This window comes from Alligator sinensis, unplaced genomic scaffold, assembly GCF_000455745.1.
Source record: "Alligator sinensis unplaced genomic scaffold, ASM45574v1 scaffold274_1, whole genome shotgun sequence".
NCBI classification, from domain to species: Eukaryota; Metazoa; Chordata; order Crocodylia; family Alligatoridae; genus Alligator; species Alligator sinensis.
Window position 1 is genome coordinate 1,599,751 of NW_005842124.1, and position 13,488 is coordinate 1,613,238.

The 13,488-nt window shown below is 42.2% G+C and overlaps 1 protein-coding gene across 1 annotated transcript; it reads left to right on the top strand.

The window, feature by feature from the left end:
- The first annotated feature begins 2,762 nt into the window (after window positions 1–2,762).
- On the top strand, window positions 2,763–6,597 carry BTF3 (basic transcription factor 3). The gene is made up of 4 exons (XM_006024908.3): window positions 2,763–2,909; window positions 3,115–3,316; window positions 5,429–5,485; window positions 6,189–6,597. The coding sequence occupies exons 1-4, from the start codon at window positions 2,778–2,780 to the stop codon at window positions 6,233–6,235; spliced, it is 438 nt and encodes a 145-aa protein (XP_006024970.1). The 5' UTR covers window positions 2,763–2,777; the 3' UTR covers window positions 6,236–6,597.
- The last annotated feature ends 6,891 nt before the right edge of the window (window positions 6,598–13,488 follow it).

Genomic DNA, 13,488 nt, shown 5'->3' on the forward strand with positions numbered 1-13,488 from the left:
CCCCCCGACGTGTATGATGCGGTTCGCAGGTGACTCCCACAATAAACACAGACCGACTCCAAGTGCACAGTTGTTACCGCACAGTTCACGGGTTAATTGCACCACCCACTAGCTCAGCTGCAGGGGCAAAGCTTTTATCCCCTGATACCCAGAGGGGTCGCACAATAACCTTAAAGCGGTCCCAGGTAATGTCGTTATCCTGCTACTGAAACATCTGCCCAGCTCTACTGAGAGCCACCCAGCTGTGATGTTAATACTTGACAATGTGTAACAACATTATCCATTGGTTTCTCTCCAGCTTTAATTTGGGGCGGACAGGGCTCTTGAAAAGCCAGCTCTTGTCTTTTTTTCCATCAGTTTGTTTTTTCTCTTCCCTTCCTGCCTCCCCTTGTTACTGCAAAGAGCTGCAGGGCCTGCTGCTGAGGAAGCTCCTCCATTTTTTTTCTACAGTAAAGTCCAAATGAAAACAATAGACACATTTTTCTCTACCTAAACCTGGACTGTTGTTAACTGGGTTGGCTCCGTTTATTTTACAATTTTGATTTGCCTTTAAAGAAACATTCAGAATTGGGTATTGCATGAATGAAGATATGCAGCTCATACTTTATAAAAAGGGGTTGTTGGGAAGGACCTACTTAAATCTGCATAAAATTCATACTGGTAGGGTATCATAGAGAAGTAAGGCTGGCAGGGACCTCCAGAGGTCATTTAGGACCCCCCTAGGGGGCCTGGGGCCAGGCCTTCCCTATTCAAACCATCCTATGCAATCCATATTCTAAACTCTACATAAGGCTATCATTAACCCTGACACAACACAGATCAGCCACCCTAAATCAAGGGAATGTCCTGCTTCTATGAAACATTACTGAGAGATTCTCAAGAGGTCCTGGGTAGAGGGATCAGATGTATAGATTTTTTTTTTTTTTAAGGCATCCCTTATTTGCTCTGAAAGTGGCTTAAAAATTGTTATTACAGGGCCAAGCAAACTTAAAAAAACACAGGCTGTGTAGAGTGGTTTTGTGGCATGTGTGTGGTTTTAATTTTTGCAGATCATAGTTATTCACAAGTATGTAGAAAAACTTGTCCAACTGCAAATTGCTGTATTATTTGGACGAGGCGTTTAGTTACATAGCTGTTGCAGGTATACCAGATATAATTGTACTGATTGTAGATATCTGTAAATCAGTTGTTTAAATGCACACATTGGGCTTGCAGCTAGTAAATAGAATTCATGGCATGCTGTATGAATTTCATTAAAAGCAGTGGAGTTTAGAATGTATTTGAACTTGGGGATGTTTCAGTTTAGCCTTCCTATGGGTCTTAAGAATAGCAACACTTTTAATAAATGAACTTCCTTTTTCCTGACTTTAAAGTGGACTGGACTTTGGATTCCAGTGCTACTAGAAGTACTTTAATACAGCAGCATAAAATCATTTGAGACCAGCATTGGTCTACTCATGAAGAAAAGCCAATTTTCTTTCCTTACAGAAAAAGATAGTAGTAACTTTCTGGGGTGGAAAACATTTCTCACTGTTTTGTAAGACTGGCTTGTCAGTATTTCAGTTTGGATCTAAATCAGGCAAAATAACTTTAAATCCATTTAGGTTATGAAATACAGGATTACTGTATCACTTTGCAAATTACACACAGTAGGATATATAGTTTTCAGAGTTACTGCTAAATGGCAGCAATTATCTTCAAGCGAAGTAGTCAGATGCATCTTCCATATCTTGTATATGGCCAGCAGCAGCCCAGTCATTCTTAATGGAGAGGTGGAGTCCATACATAGAGTTTGATCATGCTGGGACATGTTTTGTGGAGTTTGCATTAACAGGCTTCAGTTCCTTAAAGATGAAAGCAGTTGCTATCCATGCAAACTAAGTATGGGACATGTGTGTGTGCTCTTTCTCCCTCTCCATTTATCTCTTGTATTCTGATTTTTCTCTCCTTATACCAGGGGCAAGCAGTTATTTTGGGTGGAGGGCTGCTCATGAGTTTTGGCAAGCCATCGAGGGCTGCATGATAGGTAGCCAGGGGCAGATAAATATTAATTTTCAAAAAAATTTTAGGGGCCCCGCAGGCCAGATAGAATGGCCTGGTGGGCTGCATCCTGCCCACCCCTGACTTACACTCCACTCTTGTGCACATCTTAGTCTATAAAGGTGCATATCTACCTTGCCTCCTTCCAGTTTCAGACAGTGAGAACCTAGATTTTGATGTATTTGGAGACATTCTAATATCTTGTTACATCGAAGGTCACTGAAGCCATTTTACTTCATGAAGTGCATCTGTTCTTCTGCCTTGGGGAAAGAAAATAGGCCACAGCCCTGCCAAATAACTGCATCTTGCAGAAATCAACATTTTTGTGTTTGTAGAAAGCTGGTGGTGCAAGCAGAGTTATGGAGTGTCCTTAACTTAAGGAAATGGTTTTTTGCACCTTATATTTTATAGTGGATTTCACTATGATGAGTTCCTTAAAGTTGTTGACTGTATCAGAAGTTGGATTAAGTCCAAGTAAAGAATCTTTTTTTCCCCTTAATTTTTAAGAAATAAAAGTATTTTATGGAAAGTTAATGAACTTTCTTAGAAAAAAACTATACTTAGTAAGGCTCTGAAACTTGGCAAAATATTTACTTAACACCACAAGCACAAAACTGGGAATTTTGAGCCAACTGTACCAATTTCTCGGTTATATAACTTCACACAGTGATTGTCCAGTGAATGATGTGTGAAATTAAAGGTCCTTAGTTATCTTAAAACAGTTCTGTAAATGGAGCATGTTCTCTTTCCCAAAGGGTACTGCTCGCAGAAAGAAGAAGGTTGTCCATAGAACAGCTACAGCAGATGACAAGAAACTTCAGTTCTCTTTAAAGAAACTGGGAGTCAACAACATCTCTGGTATTGAAGAGGTAACTGCTTTATTAAAACTTTCTTTTGTAGAAACCTATTTTGTTATTTCTGTTTTACAGATCTCGCACATGTTGAAAGTAAGCCATCATTAAATGAGAGCTCAAGCAATGGTTTTGGCTGTAATAGCAATGGTTTTGGCTGTAATAGGAATTACAAAATTATTGTTTAAATAACTGACTCTTTTTTCTTTTTTTTCCCTTGCAGGTTAATATGTTTACCAACCAGGGGACAGTCATCCACTTCAACAACCCTAAAGTTCAGGCATCTCTGGCTGCTAACACTTTCACTATTACAGGCCATGCTGAGACAAAGCAGCTCACAGAAATGCTTCCTAGCATCTTAAACCAGCTTGGAGCTGACAGTTTGACCAGCTTGAGGAGATTGGCAGAGGCTTTACCTAAGCAACGTAAGTAGCAACCTCAACCTGCTGTTTGTTGCAAGCTGCTTTGTAGCTTATGTTTATCACTGCAGTGAGCTTCAGTAAAAGTTTAGTGTTCCACCCATACATTGCAAAACTCTTTAAACTACACTTGTTTAAGTTAGAAACTTGATTCTTAGATCCTGGTTGCACATGTATTTCCAGCATGGGTTCTGTCAAAATAGAAGAGTGTACACGTTAACCTGCATTACATTTGGGCAAACTCTAGGAAATTAAACTACTGGAAAATATAAGGGATTAGAATAGGTAACTTAATTGAACACACTTGTTAAATTTTGGTGATTTAACTTGTCTAGAAAAGTTGTTTTCATTAAAGCAGTTGTGCTGTATTTAGCCTCAGACTGGATTGGCTCACATAAACCTCTTCTGGAGCTGTGCTTGCAGGCTCCAGTAAGGCTTGCGGGTGTCTGGGGAAGGATTTTCAGTAGCCATAAGATAAGGAAGCAGAATTGGTGAGAATTTACGAGGTCAGGGTTTCAGTTTACAAATTCTTTGATTAATGTGGTAAGGGGTTGGGCAAGTGGCATTATTAGCTATTCTGAAGTCCTAATGTAATGTGGGAAGGTGCTAAGATTGGTGCCACTATTGCCACATGTGGAGAGGCGAGTAGAAAAAAAAGGAAGCATTTTGCTTGCTTCTAACCCCCTTCCCCCACCCCATCCCTATAATCACACATACATGTTGCTGGGCAACAGGGCAGGGCTTGGAGGGGGGAGAGAGGAGAAATGACAAGTTGCAGGATCTTCCTGTTCCTGCTCCTTTTTTGGTTCATCTTTAGAAATAGGAGGAGGATACCTTTGTTAACCCTAGCCTTTCCCTGTGCAGTGGTTAGGGCACTTATGGGCAGTATGGAGAATGAGGGGGAAGGTTGACTAGCATCATTGTTTTCCAGCAGGTGAAACTAGTTGTGGCTTTCCTGTTCTTGAAGTTTTAAAAGCTAACAGCCTTCTGCTGGTATAACCAGAAAGAAGGGTAGCAGCAATATATTCCTGGTGTTTGTATCCAGAAGAATGAGGCTTGAATTCATTCTTGCTTTCCCAGAGATCTGACCTAGTAATTTTGGCATGACGTTGACATCTGCCTGTTTTCAATATTTGTGAAGATTGGGGAAGGTTTGATTCGGCTGACTGAAGAGATCACTTGCCTGTATACACGTAATTCAGGCTCCTTACGGTGTAGCTGTAGCATGTGTTGACATACGTGTGCTAGTTTAGTTTACAAAAGTTGAGGTTACACCAGCGAAGATACAGGACTAAATTAAATTATAAACTCTCTCTAAATGTTGTTAGCACTCTTGCTAGGACACTATAAAGCCTGTGCTGCTGCATCTTCACTGTTATGTGTGGTAACTAGATTAAGCTAGGGCTAGTATGCTGGGACATAGTGTAATCATGCTGGGTAGGAAAATAGATTTCATAGACATTAGGACTGGAAAGGACCTTGGAAGATCATTGAGTCCATCCCCCTGCCCCAGGGGCAGGAAGTCAGCAGGGATCATAGGATCCCAGCAAGATAAACATCCAGATGTCTCTTGAAGGTGTTCAAAGTAGGTGCTTGAACCACCTCTGGCAGAAATCTATTCCAAACCTAAATATTCCTACCATATGTAGGAAGGGATGGTAAAGATTACTTCCTTATTTTATTAATGTTTGGAAATAGGATGATCATGGAGAGTCACTAAATAGAGTTGGTTAAACTGGTGCTTAATAAATATGGGTGAAATATCAGCATTTGTCTGGATAAATCATTATATCTGACAGTACAAGTAGCTTAACATGCAGTGCAGGGTTGATTACACTGAGGTATAAGAGTTTTGTTTCTTGATATGCTGATTCTCTTCTAATGGATGTGATGAGTAGCAGAAGAATGTAACACTTTTTTTCAAGTTTCCAACATAAATCTAGTGTCTTACTTTACAAAATTGTTTGATTAAATCTGGGCTCTTTCCTGCTAAAAATATATTTTAGTATGTAGTTCCAGATCACAGTTTGGCTTTCCATTACAAAATACTTTTTTTGTATTTAAAGCTTTTTGTAAAATGTAGTATATTTAAGCTTATTTTTTTGTAATTAATTATAGCTGTGGATGGAAAAGCACCACTTGCTACTGGTGAAGATGATGACGATGAAGTTCCAGGTAAGAACAAATTCAAAATGGAAAGTGAGGGGAAAGGATGAGTCTTCCAGTAAAATGTGGAGCCTGTGCAATGTAACATAGCACTGAGACCAAAAATCAGTGGGATTTAAAATAAGTGTTGCATAATGTGAGTACATCATTTTTCATGTTCTTGTGTGAAAAATATAAATCTGCATGCCTTTGGAGATTTAGGCAACCTCTTGCTGTTAGAAATTTCCTGTGGACAAATTATTCCATAGTTGCCTGCAGTAGAATTTTTCACACCTTCCTCCAAGCATCTGATATTTGCTGCCATCAAACAGCGTGTAAGACTAGACGGACCATTGGTTTGAGCTTCTATTTCATTTCTCTTTTTTTGTAAAACTGTAAATCCTATTTTCTTATGGATGAGATTAAAAATAACTCTTTTTATAAAGAGGGGAAGAAACTGCATTCCCCCTCTGCTCCCCATCACACAAATACGAACATGCTTGATTGTACCTTGGAAAGTATAACTTCTAACAAAGCAAATGACATTGGCAGTTATATTAAATGTTGAAGTAGATAAGTCAAAGATCTTTTTATAAAGCCATATTAGGTTTGTATAGTTGTATTGAAAGTTTGTAAATGCTAAAGTTACAAAATACTTCAAAATTGTCTCTAGGTTTGGTGCGAAAGTGCTGAGAGACTTGTAATACTGTTTCAACATTTCTTCTCTTTCTAGATCTTGTTGAAAATTTTGATGAGGCTTCAAAGAATGAGGCAAACTGAACCTAAGTGACACTTTCTGAATAAAATTAAAACTTGAAAAAGGCTATGTGGAGCTGCTATTTTATATTGTGACTGCTTTTATTTGTGATTTCTCTTTTTTTGTATTATGTTTACTGATTTGAGGTCTATGATCTGTAATGTTTGAAAACTCCTTGAACTTTGCAGCTCTTCTCAGTTACTGCTTGTACACAACATTAATTATCTTTGCAGCTTGTTTGAACTGAACGGACCTAAAAAACAAAAGTCTGAAGTCAGATTACTAATCAAATCTTTACCCAAACACATTTTTGAGTAACTTGTATACAAGCAAGCTCCCATATTTAGTACATTTTGGCATATAATAAAATATGTAAAATGGAAAATTTCTTATTGTGACTTTTTAAAGAAAAGTAAATATTTATCTTGAAGCCAAGTCTGGCCAAATCTTAGATAATATAGAAAATAGTCCTGTTTTTCTGCAGAGAAGCTTCCATTTTCACCCCCTAGCATAACAGGACCTGCTGTTTAGGAACCAGAGTTGACTGTCATAATTCTTGACAATTTTAGACTCGTACTGTACATGTTAAGTTATCCAAATCTTTCTGACCTATCAAACGTGCTTCTGTACTCGGGGTACTGCATATTCTTGTCAACACACCCAGACATAAATTAAATTGCTCTGTTGACTCCTATAAGTATATTGATTGGTCAATGACATAACTGTTGAAGGTTAAACTACAGGTGCTTTAGGCATTAAGGGGAAACAAGGGGTTAATGTTAAACTTCTCTCAGGGTGAGAACATAGTAATAGTTACAAGCTAACTTTTTAACTCCCTGTTTGGCCATGTCAGTACAGTCAGTCCTCTGCTTAAAACATTTCATCTGAAGTCTGTTACCAGGTCTGGGCCTGCTCTACCCTCCCCCCCCCCAGCTGCTCTTGGGCTGGCCCTGTGCCCTGTTCCACACACCCCCTGCCACTTCAGGTCCAGCTCTAATCTACCCTCCACAACTTCAGGTCTGGCCCATTATATCTTGCCCTACCCACTCTGGGCCTGGACCTATTCTACCTTGCCTCCCTGCTGCTTGGTCTGTTCCCGCTCCCCACTACTGCTGCTCTGGGTCCAGCCTCACTCCACCTCCCCTTATCGTGTGTCGCGTGTGTTGTGTCTTCCACCCCGCCCTGCTGCTCTACCCGCCCTCCCCTGCCACTCCATATTCTCCTAGTCTGTGTCTGCCTCCCTGCCTGCTGCCTCCCCCTCCCAGTTGGCTGTTCTGCGGGGTGCCACTACTATGATTCCCCTCCCCATCCTTTGTCCTCAGGCAGGGAGATGTGGGGAAGTCCCACTGCTCGTTCAGCTGGGGTGTGTTCAACACCACCACAAACTTCCCCAGAAGCAGCTTAAACTTAGGGCCGCACAGCCAATTGCTGCCTGCCCTCTTGGCAGCGTATGCGCAGTTGCCCAAAAACATTACAGACAGACAGACTAAGACTTTTATTTTATTAGATGATGAACTTTTGGGGAGTAACTTCATTTTATCAAACCCTTGAGATTTTATTTGTTCAGTTTTAGTAAGCTCAAAACGCAAATCGGTGGAGACATAGCTTTTAAAAAACACTTCATGCTTGTCACTGTTTCATAAGCTAGTGTTGTTTCCTCTCGTCTCCATTGGTTTCCTATGAAATGTTTAACTGTAATTTCATTAGGTGTACTGCAGCTTAACACTAACTCAGTTTTGTGGTATAGATGGCTATTTATTTATTTATTTTTGAGTAGATCTGGTTTTGCTACTAGAAGCCAAATGCTTGTTGAAAAATGATTAACTTACTGAAGCATATGGTCACATTTGGCAGAGAAAACCGCATCATGTTTCTGTATTGTGCAAGCTGTTCACAGTGGAACTATTAAATGCACAACTTTCAAATGCCGTAAAAATATAGACAGGCCCATACAAATGTTTACTTTAACAAAATCTATTTCTCTAATAGATTAACAGCTAAACTAAACAGCATTGTTTAGTTTAAAGCATCTCAATGTGGTAGATCAGTGCTGATCTACAAAGGGTGTAAGAACAAATTTTGAGCTATAAAATATTTTATAAATCTGATGTCTATCCTAAACTACATGTGCCCTCCTATAAATCAAAAGCTGCTTGCCAATTTGAAAAGAACCAAAGCTGTTGCTTTCTGCTAGACAATCAGTAAAACAACTATAAAAAGAACTTGTCCCTCCAGGTAGCTATTTTTTTTTAACTGTTTAAAAATCGGGTTTTGCAGCATGTCCTAAGGGTTAATGAATTTTGGACCAAAGGACAGTGACTTTCAAAGATGAAGACAACTCCGTCTCTCAAAAACGATAATTTTGGCCTGAGTGCCTCTGCTAATGACAGCAAGGAAGGTTACTTAAACTGACCAATTTTTTCAAACTTGGATATCTGCTGTCATGCACAAAGATGAAAAAACAATTAAGGAATACATTGCATGAGTCCAGCAGGAAAAGTAATGCTGAAAGGTAACCAGCATGGATTCATAGTGGGTAGATCCTGCCTGACAAACCTTGTTTCTTTTTATGACCAGGTCACAAACTTCTTAGGTGCAGGAATCGAGGTTGATGTTATATCCTTGGATTTTAAAAAAGCTTTTGATACGGTGTCACATCCCTTTCTCATAAAAAAAAACAAAACAAAACAACTGAGCGGCTGTGACTTTGGATAATTATTATACAGTCAGGTAGGTGGGTGGCAAACTGGCTGATGGGATGCACCAGGAGAGTGGTGGGGGATGGGTCAGTAGCAACCTGAAAGGATGTGGGCAGTGGTATTCCCCAGAGCTCGGTCCTTGAGCCAGTGCTGTTCAACATCTTCATCAGTGATTTGGACAAGGGTGTAGTGAACACGCTGTTCAAATTTGCAGATGACACCAACTTATGGGACAAAGCAGACATACTGGAGGGCAGGGAGTGGATTCAGGTGGATTTGGACAAGCTGAAAAAGTGGGCAGACCAAAATAGGATACAGTTTAACAAGGATAAGTGCAGATTACTGCACCTAAGGAGAAGGAATCGCCAACACACAAAGATTGGGGGATGACTTTAAGCAGCACAGCAGCAGAAAGGGATCTCAGAGTCATAGTTGACTCAAAGATGAATGTGAGTCAACCATGTGACAAAATGATCAATAGAGCTACCTGTACTCTATCTTGCATTGATAGATGCATCGCAAACAGGTCTGGGGGGGTGATACTTTCCCCTCTATGAGGCACTGGTAAGGCCACAGCTGGACTACTGCAGTCAATTTTGGGCGCTGCACTTCAAGAAGGATGTGGATAACCTTGAGAGTGTCCAGAGGAGGGCCACTTATATGATTAGGGGCCTGTAGCATAGGTCCTGTGAGGAGAGGTTGAGGGACCTGGATCTTTTCAGCCTCCGTAAGAGAAGGCTGAGAGGGGATTTGGTGGCTGTCTACAAATTTGTCGGAGGGGCAAGCAAGGAATAGGAGATACTCTGTTTACAAAGGTGCCCCTTGGAGTAACTAGAAACAACAGCTACAAACTGGCAGAGAGCAGATTTAGACTAGACATAAGGAAGAACTTCTTTAGTGCCCCTTGGAGTAACTAGAAACAACAGCTACAAACTGGCAGAGAGCAGATTTAGACTAGACATAAGGAAGAACTTCTTTACGGTAAGGGTTACCAGAATCTGGAATGGGCTTTCAAGGGAGGTGGTGCTCTCCCCTACCTTGCGGGTCTTTAAGAAGAGGCTGGACAAACAGCTGGCTGGACCCCAGCGCTGTTTCCTGCCCAGGGTAGGGGGTCAGACTCAGTGATCTGCTGAGGTCCCTTCTGACCCTGAAATCTATGAAGTCTATGAAGATCAATACTGTCAGCACATGTCTGTGTGGTCAGACTAGCAGAGGTGAAGAGCACTTGTGGTTCCTTTCTATTTCAATGGAAGCTGTGGTTAGTCTCAAAGTTAGATGTCTAAATTTGAGCGTAGGAAATCCTATAGGTACTTCATCTGGATTAGCTTTCCTGCATCATGGCTTTGTTAGACCTCTCAAATCAAATGTGATTTCTCTCTCTATCTAACCATCCCCCCCCACTCCCTGCCCCCCCCTTTGCTATTTATTTGTATCACTATACCCCATAGAAGTGGTAAGTGTGGAGCAGGACACCATGATTTGAGAGGATATACTATGTTTATTCGAATCTAAGATAAGATAACCCTCCAATAATTATAAATCTTCCATGTACAGAATCTAATTATTGGAGACTCATCTTTAATTCATCCCTCCCACTGCTGCAGAGGGGGCAGGCAGTGGGGAAGCAGGTCATGTGGAGAGGTCAAGCAGCTTGCCTCCTGCCACATCTGCCTGTGCTCTGTGCCAGCAGGCTCTGTCCCCATTTTAGCCTGGGACACTGAGTGGGGCCCAGGCCTGTGGCCCCATAGCCATGTGGGGTATGCACTGCTGATATGGAGCCAGGCTGCAGGTGTGCCACTGCTTAATACCCTAGGCTGCAGCATGCATGGAGCTTGCTGGCATAGAGCAAGAGTAGTGGGGGAAGGAGAGGAGCAGTCAGGGGACCAGAGGCTTTGTGGAGTGGGGGTGGGGAGAGGCTGCAGGGGAGAGATGGCAGGCCAGAGCAGCTCTCTTCTCTCCCCTCCCCTCTCCTTCCCCCCACTCTGTTCTAAGACAAGGGACTTCCTCCCCCTTCAGAGGAGGGGGGGCACTGACTACAACCTCATCTTCGTATCAAGTAATATGGTATAAACGGAACAAAAGATAGTGTCAGTCTTTCACATGAGGACTATAAAGGGATCCAGACAGGGGAATACAAGGATAGTACTGGGCAGTGTGACAGATGGTAGTCTCACTACAACTGCAATTTACCTACAACAACCCCCTAATTTACTTCTGGGATTTAAAGGATAGTGAGAGGATTGCAATTGGTTATAATGGGCACCTGGGGGCAGCATGAGAGGAACTAAATTTGAAACTGGTAAGTGGGCAGTGGAGGCTGGTGACATGAGCTAAATGGACATGTGAGGTTAGTATCTTGATACAGAATAAGTGATGAGAAGTAAAGAGGGAAAACCCTTGAGGAGCCTTCAAAGTGAAAGTAAGTAGCTTATGCTTAATGGAGTAGAGTAGGCAGTCAGTGGAGGAGCTCCAGTAGAGGGGTGATGCTGCCGAAGTGATAGCAATATGGTAGGAGGATAATCTTCGAAGCATCATTATAAATAGATATCACCTTGCCAATATACATGTTAAGGCCATAAAGAATGTTGTAGTAGCAATACCCCGCTCTGCCAGGCTTGAGATCCATGATTACATACGAGTGAGGCAGGCTGCTCAGGTGTAACTAACTGGAACTTGATACAGAATGCTGCTGACAGTGCATGGAATGGAATAAAGTCTAGCTCATATCTTAACTGTTGGCTCTGTAGCTGTACTGCTCTAAGAGTGGTAAAAATAAACCTCTCATTTTAGTTGCCTAAGTGAGCAGATCCACCTCTGAGGATGGAAACAGATGTCGCCTTTCCTTGTCTTTGGGCTGCCATACATTTTTTTATGGCAGCACAAAGGTGGAATAGACCATACCCTTTGTTGCTCCACAAATGCCCAGAATTCATGACTGTGACAAAGGTAGTAATAGATTGTGCTGCTTTATTGCAGCGGACGTCTGTTTGCTTGGTGGTGGGAGAGCATGTGCAGTCAGAGTTGCCTGCCCCCCTGACAGTCTGATCTTGCACACCCCAGGGAATTCCTGTGTAGGATTGGGCCCTTCAAGCTGCTGGAGTGCCTTCCTGACTTTCCTCTCTTATGGAGATATGCCCTGGGGAATCTTGGGGTGCATCTCTGTAAGCAGGGAAAGCCAGGGTTTCTCTGCCTACTGAGACGTACTCTTGGACCTCCCAGGCATGTCACCATAAACAGGCAAAGCCCAGGATTCCCTGCTTAAGGAAATATGCTGGGGAAAGCCTGATGTTCCCTGTTTATAGAGGTGCATCCCCAGGATATCCCAGCATGCACCCATAAGTGTGGAATCCTGGACTTTCCCACTTAGAGAGATGCCCCTGGGAGGCATGGGGAAGCACAGGATCTGAGGGACTCCCATCTCCCTGTGCCTCCAAGTTGGAACCTGTCCCATGCTGACCCATGCTTCACATGGAGACACAGGTCGGTGGGGGTCCTCATGTGGAAGCACACAGGAGCTGGGGACTTGCATTCACATGTCACTTTCCTCAGACCTGTCCCGTGTCCCACCACAGCTGATCTATTTCAGTTTGACAATGTCTGTTTCTGCGCTGAGTACATAAAAAGAGTGGATCCGATAAGTTGGTGAGTATCATTTGTACAGTAAACTGTTTCACAGCAGAACTATAGTACCACCGTCATACTGCTGTCCAACAAAGTGTGGCCTTATCTACGCAGCCAGTGAACCCGTGTTGTTATAGAGGTCCCAAAGGAGTCATTCTGCCTTGTATAAACACGCAGTGGGAGTGCTACAGCTATCATACAATCTAAGGTCCTGATCTACAAAGTGACACATGAATGTAGTGTTTGCAAGATTGGGACCGATAACAGTTGAAGTGAGGTAGGGTGGATGTAATGAATTCACAGAGCAGTAGGCATGTGGTATGGGAATTTAAACTTTTTGTTAATGCGTTTTCTTTTTTGTTCCTGGGGCAGATGACAGGAGAAAAGGATACTGGCAAAATGCATGTTAGTGTCAGATTGATTGTCAGATCGTCTGTCCCCCATCTGTTTGTTCTGCAGTGCTCAGACAGCAGATCTAGAAGCAGCTGGGAAGCCAGCTGGTGTAGGAAAATTCCTGGATGGAGTAAAACCAGCATATCCAGCTCTCTGTCACCAGCCACCCCTAGGCTTCAGCAGGCGGAGGGAACATGTTGAGGGTAGCACAGGGATACAGAATTCCATGGTTCAGTGTCTTATGCTTCAGTAATTTGGAGCCAGTTGCTCTGGTTGGTAGAGCTTGCAGGTCCCAGGATCTGGTGGAGTAGAGTCACCCTCCCCCACGCTCAAGCTCTGCAACCAGCATAATTCAGTCAGATTCACTGACCTGGCTTAGTATTTATGTATTTTAAAATATGCATCTACTCTGGCCCCTCCCATGAACACTGGGTTAGATATATCTTTGGCATGTTTTTTTCACAAAAATGGACTCTGTGTTTCAGTACTTTTCTGCATTATTTCTCCAAACTTGTATTCAGTCTCTTTTAGCACAGTTGTGACTTAACCATTCCTATCTGAAG

What these genes read in the sequence shown, in the direction of transcription:
- BTF3 (XM_006024908.3), top strand. Translation starts at nt 2,778, where the DNA reads ATGTTCTCTTTCCCAAAGGGTACTGCTCGCAGAAAGAAGAAGGTTGTC. An exon ending in ACATCTCTGGTATTGAAGAG is followed by an intron (nt 2,910 to 3,114) that starts GTAACTGCTTTA and finishes TTTCCCTTGCAG; the next exon opens with GTTAATATGTTTACCAACCA. An exon ending in TGATGACGATGAAGTTCCAG is followed by an intron (nt 5,486 to 6,188) that starts GTAAGAACAAAT and finishes TTCTCTTTCTAG; the next exon opens with ATCTTGTTGAAAATTTTGAT.